At 32.5% G+C, this 11,571-nt stretch overlaps 1 protein-coding gene across 1 annotated transcript; it reads right to left on the bottom strand.

Moving 5' to 3' along the window:
• Positions 1 to 3,131: 3,131 nt before the first annotated feature.
• LOC128172736 (uncharacterized) lies at positions 3,132 to 7,767 on the bottom strand. Its single transcript, XM_052838489.1, has 4 exons — positions 7,432 to 7,767; positions 7,138 to 7,347; positions 6,859 to 6,922; positions 3,132 to 3,592 (listed from the first exon to the last, which is right to left on the bottom strand). Exons 1-4 carry the CDS (start codon positions 7,570 to 7,572, stop codon positions 3,387 to 3,389), a joined length of 621 nt encoding a protein of 206 aa, XP_052694449.1. The 5' UTR covers positions 7,573 to 7,767; the 3' UTR covers positions 3,132 to 3,386.
• Between the last annotated feature and the right edge of the window lie 3,804 nt (positions 7,768 to 11,571).

Genomic DNA, 11,571 nt, shown 5'->3' with positions numbered 1-11,571 from the left:
AAATTTAGAGGCTTATCTCTATCTGTCATATCGAGATTAATGAACACCTTTGTCTGCACTGATGTTTGTTTTGAAGCAAATTAAACTCTCATTCCATGATAATATAATCCTAATATTTTTACCCCTCAGTTTAAAGGATGGTATTTGATAATGAATATATTTCATTCTAGTCCAAATACTTATATTCTGTAAAATAAAAAAAAATATATGAATTACAATAAATTTAAAAAAAAAATTTTTTATTAGGCCTAACAAAAAAATGGTTTGTTTCCGCTTTCATGCTGAAAAAAAGTAGGGTCGGTCGGTCGGAATTTTTTTTTTTTTCAAATATTTTTTTTCCCTTTAATATTGCAGTATCCATACATGCCGGTTAGATACTGACACTGCTGAATGGTATAAAATGAGAAATACTTTTAATATCATTCCTGACTATTCAGCTGGTCTTAAGAAAACACAAAAATGATATTATATGTCAGATACTTTCTCTGCCAACGATGAGAGCATTATTAAAATCTACAACACATGGAAACATACAGCCATTTTGAAACAAAACGTTTGAGTTACACTGATTTGAGAAGAGTAACTGCTTCAAGCATTTTTGTGACCAAAATTTTGAGTAATTTTTTTTCCAAATCGGATAAAAACGAAAATAAACGATTTTCCATCAAAAATCCTTAAAAAAAAATTTTGAGTCGGGGGGTGAAAGCTAGGGTCGGTCGGGAAAGAGGAAACAAACACTTTTTTTTCTTAGGCCTTAGATATCAGTTTTTTGATTCTTTTTTTTTTCTTTTTAATAGATGTTTTGGTGTTGTTGTTTTTGGTTGCTATGTTTATATTAAAGGAAACTTAAGAATAGTACCTGAAAATGTTCCTTCTGTAAGCCCTGATTAAATTCAATAAATGTATGAGAGCAGGATAATTAATCCCCTGAGATTAATTATCTTGCCTGTTTCAGAAAATCTAAGGTCTGTCTTTATCTGTTATATGTATTACCGTACACATGTGTATGCAAGTGGTTTGTTTGAAGTTGAGGCAAAGTCTAGGTATCATTGCATTGGTATCAATTCTTTGTTTTTCTAACAAATTTTATTTCATCCCATGTTAACCTCCTTTATCCCATGGATATATGACTCATTGGATATTTTTTGGATATCCCACAGTTGTGACTTTACAACGGGATTTGCGTAGGCATAATGAAGTAAAATAATGTGGAGTTTAATAAACAGTGTAAACATTGATTGTGGTGTATAAAACATGGGATAAATAGAATCTCATATGATTTGTAGTATAATATGATTTTTATCCAACTTGTGTGTTTTATCCCCTCACTAAGGCTCAATAAAAAAACACTTTAATTGTTGGATGAAAATCATATCCAACTACAAATCACGAGATCCTATATATTGCAGTTCTTTACATCTTATGCTGGGCATTTATTTCTCATCATTGTTAATATAAAGAGGATGGAATTCAAAGTTTTTTTCACTTCTCTATATTAATTGTCATAACGGGGCCCTTCCTGACTGGTCAGTTTTCTAGTTGTAAATTGTATTTATTTTTATTAAGAACCCTCGGAACAAAGAAAAAATAAAGAAAACCGATCGCTTTATTTAAATTTCCCGCCACTATGGGAGCTGCCATTGAACTTTAATCTATGACGTCCCACCATCTATTCAGGTTTGTTTTATCAACATAGCATCAGTATTAGTAAATCATGATATTCACTCTAAATAACAAGTTCTGGAAACTCTGAAACAATATCGACTTGATACCATTCTTTTACCTTTGACTTTCCACTAAATTACAAACCAACCTCAAACAGCATGTTCGTTGAATAAGTTAAGTGTTGGAGACAAAGGAAATCTCCACGTAGATGACAAGTATTGTAGAAAATGCCTGCCGTCGTTATTTCGACATGGTAATTCCGACTTTAGAGAAAATATTTAAACAGCCCAATTACAATTATAACATACTTACAGCGAAGAATTTGACTTGGGATAAAAATTTACTCAAGGCCGGTTTCAACCTTGAATGATAGGAGATTAACAGCTGTCATTTATTTGATAAAAATGCATATATTTATGCATACTTGTACTTATTCTTTAGATTGACGTGTGAACCTAAACATCTTCAATTTTCTTCAGTCGATTACTTGAATAACAGAAATGCACAAGTAAGCATTTTTATTCAGAGCACTTTGTACATTGTATATGTAAACCAAACCAGAATAGATGGTGTGACGTTAAAATAATCAATTTTTTGGTTTTTAATACAAAAGAGTTCTACATCATGTCAGCTTCCATTAATTACGATTTCTCTAATTTCAAACATGCATTAAAGCTTAACTATTTAGTTTATTTTCAAAACAGCTTTACTACATGTGATAATTTAAACTACTTTATTGATATAAATAAAATATATGTTTGACTTTCCTTTCTCTTTAAATTATAATACAAATTCAACCCTTGAATTGTATTATATACTTTTTGCCTTTTCTTCCCATTTCGGGATATTTTCAAATGGTTCTACATCACCTCTCTTGAGAGAAAATCTACAGTGACAAGTCATATGAATTACAATAATCACCTTAATTTAGCCAAAATAATTTATTTTTTTTTTATATATCATTATATAGGAGAATCTCCTCTTAAGAAACCGGAATATAAAAATATTCAGAGAGGTGGACATCATTGCAAATAAAGCAAACATGAAATGCCTGCTGGTTTTGCCCAAATGAAGTCAAAATACATGTAATATATTGCACATTTCACAAATGAAGACACACAGAATCATATTAGAGAATAGAGCTATATGTATGTTAATGCAATATAGAAATGGATTTATTACAAACTAAAATATCCATTTACCATTATTAAATCAATAATCATTGTTAATTACTTAGAATAGATTCTACTAGAACTATTAATTAATTACAGGCCATCTCATTTGATTGGGCACCCCTCTTATCTTCGCCCATAGAAACATTTCTATCCTGAAAAAATAAAAGGTAATTCACACATTTTTAACATCCTTAGCCCTTAAGCGACATACATTTATGGTCTTACAACACTATTTTTCCGAAGAAAATAATTCCCGAATTTCTCTTCGTTTTTAGGGGTTTTCCGCCAGCGACAGGAACTGTAGTTTTTTATGAGATAAAAAGCAACGTGTAAACTGCCTGATTTTCCCACTTTTGTAAAGATTCGAGGTCACTTGAATTTTTTATGCCAGCATACTTGCCAACCTTCAACATGTAAAAATCTGGTCATGACCAGATTTGGAAAGTAAAAAATCTGGTCATAGCGCATAACGACATTCACGACATATTTACTATGCATTTCAAAGGTGTATACAACAAAAATGTGTTAGAATATGTGTGTAATATTTTATTGCAAAGAAGCATTGTAACTAACAGTTGCTGATTTTGAATTGTTTAATACTTCCAATGTTGGTATGTACTCAAAGCAATCAATTTCACTGCTGTTTTTCTTCCCCACCACCTCTACGCACTTGAATTTTCCCTCAGGGAAAATCTTCGCCAGGTTGTTATTGGATATTGTTAACATGTTATCCTGGATTTTGATCAGATTGCGACAATAAATTGGTAATTTTGAACGTCAATGTTGACAGTAAAAGTTTAAACTATAAAAAAATTACGTCAATATATGTAACCTTAAAAATCAGACAATAATAAAAATGATAATAATGATGATAATAGTTATAATATAAGCAAAAGAATAAAACTAATTAATGCACTAAACACCAGCAGTATTCTTATAGTCTATAAGAACGGGAAATGCAATTTAAAAATAAATAAAACGAAAGAAAAAACTGTAAGTAATACCCCAGATAGCAAGCTTATATTGGCCCAGCGTTGGCCCGATGTTATCATTTATGTTGGCCCGATGATGGAAAATAACATCGGCCCAATGTAATTTTGCTCATCGGCGCAGCATTGAACCAACACGCTGGCGTGACGTTGGCCCATTGTCAGTAGATTGACAGTTTTGATGTTGGCCCAATGTTGGGGCAACGAATTAATCCAACCAATATTCCCCAAACTTTGTCCTTATAAAACAAACTCACAAAGATTAACAGTAAGTCTAATCTTTATTGTTTTCTCACAGAAATATAATCAATATTCAAATTTTCAAATGGTTTTTATAGTCGATCTATATACTTCCACATCCCTTTGTTTTCTTTACTCCTATTTTCATCCCCTTTCCCAATCAGATGAATAACGAATCACAGTAAATGCGTTTGGTCACTATGTTTAGTTCAGTTCCAGTTTAGTTTACTAGTTCTGACCTCGTTGATAACTTCAAAAGCCCGTTTTCGCAAAATGCTGCTGTAAATTAAAAAAAAATAATCATATAAAATGGAAAAAATAAATTGATATAAATAGAATTGCATTTACATTATAAAAGTAATAATGCAGAAAAAATCCTCAATATTTAAGGTGGTACACCACTTTTTGATGACGCAGTACGCAAAAAAGTAAATCTGGAAACATGCATTTCCGGTACTGGCTGATTTAAACTGAGGTGAATTGTATGGGAACCGCTATTTTGAAAAATGTGTTAAATGAATAGATTTAATTTGATAATTGGAAAATTCATTACTTACAAGTAATGTGGTATGTGACACCTTCACGTTGTGTGGTATTATTTATCGAAATAAACAATAAAATCAAGTATAAATTTTTAAAGAGTTTCTTTAGCATCATCGATATGTTACACCGTAGCGCAGTGGGTTAGTGGGTTCACTACAAACCAGTAGGTCATGAGTTCGATTCCCGTTGAAAACAATAAATTTTTTAACTTTCCAAAAATTTCTAAAACGTATTTTTTGGTTGAATACCGTGAAAGAAAATTCTAAACAGGTGAAAATATTTCAATTATAATATACTTTAATGCACATTAATATCGACACCTAACGGGGATGAGAGGGTTGCTTTGAATTTCTCTCAGGTTGGGATACATAAATCCTATTAGCCTAGTCAATGTTCCCCTTTATTTATTTGACTTAGTTTTGCACTAAAGCGAATATATTCACTTATACAGGGCAAAGTCTATAATGAAATATGCATGTATTCATCATTCCAACATTATATTTAGGAAATTTTCTTCAACTCAGAAATGAAAAGTCCCCAAGGTGTTTGGGCCTTGGGACTTAGGAACGATAACCCTTACATGAGGAACTTTCATACCAAATAAAATTTTAAATATTTTTGTGTTTATTTGCAATTGTTTTCATTCAATTTTTTATTTCACATTTATTAAAATACATTTTCTTATAACATCAAGCAACTTTTTCAGATGATTTGTCATCAGAGTAAGAAAATATGAAAAAATATGTTTTGGGGAAATACTAAAAAAAATTGCAATAATAACATTTTTGAATGTTAAGAAGTGTTATATTTTTTTTTTTATGTGTCCGAAGGAAATATCCATCATATGACAAAATAATTTCTCTCAATTTGTTGATAGCTGTCTTTTTAAAAAAATATTTTACAAAAACACGAAAAAACATTAAAAAATTCTTTAAAAATACCTATAGTATCACTATCGTCATTTTGATATTTGATAAGTATATGTTTTGTGGTCTTCTATTGAAAATTTGAATAAACTGTGGGTGTATAGAGCCACCTTAAGACAATAAAATTTGTTTGCGGGAAGGGGGTCTATTTTACTGTGCACAGTTCTAATATGTGTATCAGATTTTTTTTTTCAATATTACTGCTTTTTTACTGTGAATAAGTCAATTTGAAATTTCCGGGGAGGAGGCCAGGGGCGCAGGGGGGGGGGGGGGGTGTGTCTGGATATATCCGACCTTCTTTAGATCCGTGCAAGACCCACAGCTTCTGATCTAATATTCTCAGCATATCATGCCGATGATTTATCATACAAACAATACATACGAGAGAAGTATTTAATAAAGCTGCATTGAGGATAATTATATCATTTTGCCATGACATATTCTGATCATCTCACATCATTGATAAAATTGTGCCTTTAATTCCTACCCTAAATATTGAATATTATCATAATATTAAATTCATTTACCTTAGATGCTCCTTAACTTGAGCCGATAAACTGCATGGTTCTATTCATCTTCACAAATAATATAGGAGACAGCCATGTCACCGAGTTTGAACATCAGCAGGAGGATGTCTGTACAAAAAACTTGCCTTTAATTTGCTTTCAAATTTTCATTTAAAAGTATTGAGAACATTATTGTATAATAATCACCCATATATAATAAAAATCTGTAAAAGAACATCTGCATACTTGCATTATTCCTACAGGCAGCCATGATGATAGCATAAGATCAAGTTACTCTGATGGATTTGTCAAAAATGACATGACAGTTCTTTTGGCGGTAATGTTTCATTCACGGGTGCAGAAAAGTTACTATGCATTGATACTGCATTTCATTCAAAGTGTAGACAAGTAAAATGATTCATGGTGGACACACATAATATAGTCATGTACATTTAAAAAAAATAAACAACTAAAATTCTAAATCTGAAATTAATTTGAATAGTTACATTTATATTTATAGTAACCGTTATATTTTACACATTTCACACATTTTAGTCCGTCGGCCCGACATCGGTGCAGTGTATTCGCGCCCACCGAGATCAATTTGATATTGGCCCAATGTTGGCACAATGTTTATGTTCCAACGTTGGATGAACTACGTTGATCTAATATTGGAGCGATGCCAATGCACCAACAGTGATAAATACAAGGTTGGTCCAATGTTGGTCCAACGTCGTTCTACCAACAGCGATATTTAGCCAACCTTACAACCATAAGCCAACGTTGGGCCAACGTAAGCTTGCTATCTGGGACCTGGTAAACGATACCGATTGCACCACCCCTTCAAAATGTTCCATCAAATCTGCGCTTTCGTAAGTCTGAAATTATAGACCAATACCAATAGCTATAACAGTGTGCTCAAAATTCTAAATAACATTTGTCTTATGAAGATTTTTTTTTTTACAATATTTCAATTTCATGCTTTTAGAAATATATAATTTATTTGATTTTCAAGTAATGTTTGTCTAAATGCATTGATTTTACCAAAAAAAATGATAAGATATTGCAATGAGATAGTTTATATCCATTTTACCTCAAACTTTGTTAGGGGTGTAGAAGGATAACAACGCTGTTTGTTAAAGTCGTTACTGGGGACTATATTCTGTACGATGTACAGCTCCCCAGTAACGACTTCAAGATCTGTGTCCTTACCCCAGAGGGTAAGGAGAGCAGATCTGCCCTCCATTGCCAACTGCACCTCTCTCCGCCTTGACCCGGTAGAAACTACACCGGTCTCACCAATCTGAATTTGAAATCAAATATGAATATATTATGTACGCTTGTACATACTCAAAAAGACATCGATGTACATTATTTATACACTTACACTTTTCACTTTGACCGGGCCAAGGCAGAGTCTCGTGCAGTAAGCCAACGAGGATGCTTCAGCCATAGTGAATGTAGGAGGAGAAAAGAAATTTGTCCTCATTTTCTTCTCATCTTCTGTCAACTCAAACAGGGTGTCCATGATCTACAAAAAAATATTCAAAAAAACTACACAATATTCCTATAAGTCATATAGATATACATAGTGGGAGTGTGTATTTGTGTTTCTTTTGATATGTTTTTAATTTAAACTATAAGGACGTAAATTAAAAACAAAACCAAAAAAAAGCAACCTACGATTGAGTCAGCCTTAAGTTCGATGCCGAAGGTAGGGTGGCACGTGGCATTTACGAGCCTATAATGCCTTCCCGGCTTCAGGGACTCGATAAGCGTTTTCTTGAACGTGGAAATGTTTTTGGTTGTTGTCCTCCCCCCCCCCCCCCCCGGGGGGAGGGTGGGGTCACAGTTGGGGGATCAAGTTTTACATAGGAATATATAGAGAAAATCTTTAAAAATTTTCTTCTCAAAAACTATTAAACCAGAAAAACTCAAATTAAAATGGAAGCATCCTCAGGAAGTGTTGATTCAAGTTTGTTCAAATCATTGTTCCCGGGGGTAGGGTGAGGCCACAATAAGGGGATCAAGTTTTACAATCTTTAAAAATATTCTTGGAAAGTTTTCGGTCCAAAACTCAGTACTTTGTGTGAAAGCACAGGTTATAAGATTAAAGGTAGATTTAAGTTTGATGAAACCATGATTCCCTAGAGAATAGTGGGGCCAAGAAATGGGGAGGGGGGGGGGGGTTATAGGAATAGAGAAAAATCTTCTTACAGGTACAACAACAAAAGGGGCTTGGTATTTACCAACAAATATGAGGTGGATAAAAATTGGCAGATTTTCAATTTTTTTAGCAGGATCTACTGTACTCAGTTGTCAAGATATTTTGATACTGTAATGCTAATTTGATCAGAATTAAGGCAATTGTTGCTCAGGTGAGCGATGTGGCCCCTAGGCCTCTTGTTTGCAGTTTCTGCTTATTTTCTTCGCAGAGGATGAACATATTGAAATGAAATTTAGTATACAGGTTTATCATGATAATATCTAGGTCAAGTTTGATTTTGGGTATAATAGAGCAATTTTCGACAGAGTTATGGCCCTTGGACTTAGAAAATCTCAAGTTATTTGAAGTTTACGTTATTTTCTTTGTGGATGTTTCCATAGGAGGGGGGCATAAGTGTTTCACAAACATCTCTTGTTTTACCTTCTGCCTTACTTGGTTCCTCCAATTTGTGAAGGAGTGGGAGGCAAATGGGAAGCATGTAATCAACATGCTATCATTTACCTCCCAACCACACTGCTCCAAGATGGATGAGAAGTTTCGATATTTGTAAAGACATGAAGAAAAAATTACAAGAGTCCAAAAGAATTTGGCTATTTTAAAGCATTACCTTCATATCTTCGTCAGATTCACATAGCCATAGACATTGCAGAAATAATCTCTTTAGGAAAGCAATTAGAGGCGTATGTCAAAGATATGAATTAATTATTTATTTATGCACTTATCTAGAGGGGGGATCAAAACCTCCCCTTTCCTAGATAATTCAACTACTGGGTTTTTTTTAAATTCACTTGGTAAAGTTACTTAAAATAATTACTGAAAAGTAAGAACATATTAATACAAACATGCGATCAACATTTATATTTAATTTCAACTTCACGTTTATTGTAAAAAAAATTTTTAATTACCTTCACATTAGATCCTTCTATTTGGAACATGTTGGAAGTTACTAGTGGATCCTGTTCTCATATTTTACAAGGTGTTGACGCTTTCTTTAAGTTTTGTAACTTCACCCCTGCACTCCTTGAGTTCTTTACGAACACTACAAAGATCATCATCTGCAAGAAAACTCTTGCAGCTGTCTGATGAATACAAGCTATGCAAATTATATAAGTTGTGTTAATTATAATAAGACTTAAAATATAAATAAGTTTTCAACAATATTTACATAATAATTTTCTACTTACTGTAATCTCTCACGAACAGATGATCTGTGACGTCAGATACCGCGTGCAAATGTCAAAAGTGAGAACCAAAGGGAAGCGTATTTTAAGAACTATCTCTATGTTAAAAATTGATCAGATATTATTTAAACCTTTTCTCGCCTAATTTCAGTGATTATTATCATTACAAAACAACATAATCAAAAATAATAGGGATGAAAATTTAACAAATAATTTATCTTTCATTTTTCAATTGTCTCAATTCTGAATGTCCGTTTGATTATTTTCGCGCGGTATTTCAATCTGACAGACGAGAGTATCTTGTAAACAATGAAGAGACGAGCGGAAGAGCTCCTTTTTTGTAAGCTATGCAACTTTTCAATGACTGTCAGTAGTCATCTACAGAAACACAATAATACCGAGAAACATCTTCATAACTGTAGAATTGCTGTCTCCGACGAGGGATTGTCTTACCAAGGCCAGAATTACCAAGACACGGATATCGATGACCGCAAGGTATGTTCATTACTGTTAACGACTGGGAATGATACACTTGTATTCACTAATGTCAAGAAAACACAAGCAACATCAAATTGTAAACATAGACTAACCTGGTCACTAAATCTAGTCATTGTAGTTACATTTGTACAGCATTTGTACGGGGCCTCTTAATTGTTCCAATATTTATAGATCCAACAAAAATATGTCAGTACTCCATATATATTTAGCAATTGTTAAATTCAAATTATCTAAATAAAAGAATACATAGAAAATTCTATGGGAAAGTCAGTAACTTAGTATTTTATTGTTAACAGATCCAGTACAATCACTAGAATTTGGCTACGTAGCTTGATTTACCTACATAGCTTTATTTACCTACCTGAAGTAGGTTTATTTAGCTACTCAATCATACTCTTGTATTAAATGGGCATTTGTACTAAAAGTCGCAAACAAGCGCAGCAATAATTTTCAACTTTGAACTGAGTGATCTGAAAACAATTCATAAAAAATCACTCTTAAACATGTTGCTCTTTTTGCACAAATGCAGCCAAAGTTCTAAAAGTTTGGGTCTATGAATAACTGTTTATATGTTACCATATAGCTACTAAATTCTTAAATGGAACGACAAAAAAAAAACAGTTTTGGTTAGTTAACATGATGATTGATATTGCATGGTAATAATTCAGCACAATGTGAAGTAATCACACTTATCCATGCCTCATCGCACACAAGGTGTCATACAGATATTCATTATTTGAATTAATTGAGCAGCCATTATGTTGATGTTTTTTTCCACCTTAATTATTTAATATAGATGAATATATCGCACCAGCATCTATTTCTTAATTTATGACTAATTATCTATTTCCAAAAAAAAAAACAACCATTACCTTTCCTCTAACGCTCATCAAATTCTGATTCGCTGAGAGTCATAGGCTCATCATCATTATCACCATCATCATCATTGTCTAAATATTTATCTATTTCAATTAATTTAACTAATAAAGATATATGTGTATACATCTAAATGATTTACTAAAACAATTTGTTTTATTAACTTATGGTTATTTTGTCATCAAATACATGTTTACATATTTATTATTTACATTTTTAGATCAAGATACTGAGTGGAATCGGAGAAGAAACCCTGAAGGCAACAGTTAGAATATTACTAACATATATGATAAAAAATGACCTTGCGAAACAAATCAATTGGAAGAGGAAAGGAGATAAAATTGTTGTTAAAGGACCTACCGATAAGTAAGTTTCGAGAAGTATAAGTTTGTGGGTTGTTCAATTTTTCAAGAGGACACAAATTGAATAAAGATAAGATTATATCTCAAAATAAGAAAGACAATATAAGTGATAAATATGTACTTGTACATGTTCTGGTAGTTTTGAACAAATGTTAATTTTAATCAATCTGATTACTAGTATCTAATAATTTTTATTTTGACCCACAATATTCATGATTGATTTTTTAAACTAATTATGAACAAAAAAAAAACACAGGGTGAAAAAATACCGTTCATACACTACACTGGTCTTGGACAAGTTGAGCTTCTTGGCACATGAATGTCTCGTTCTGTGCCCTACTGGCTCCTCCTTCTCCTGGTCTTCAATTTCTGCTGTACTAGTG

This window comes from Crassostrea angulata, chromosome 2 (genome assembly GCF_025612915.1).
Source record: "Crassostrea angulata isolate pt1a10 chromosome 2, ASM2561291v2, whole genome shotgun sequence".
NCBI classification, from domain to species: domain Eukaryota; kingdom Metazoa; phylum Mollusca; class Bivalvia; order Ostreida; family Ostreidae; genus Magallana; species Magallana angulata.
The sequence above is the reverse complement of the archived record's forward strand: the minus strand, read 5'-3'. Positions and strand labels throughout refer to the sequence as shown.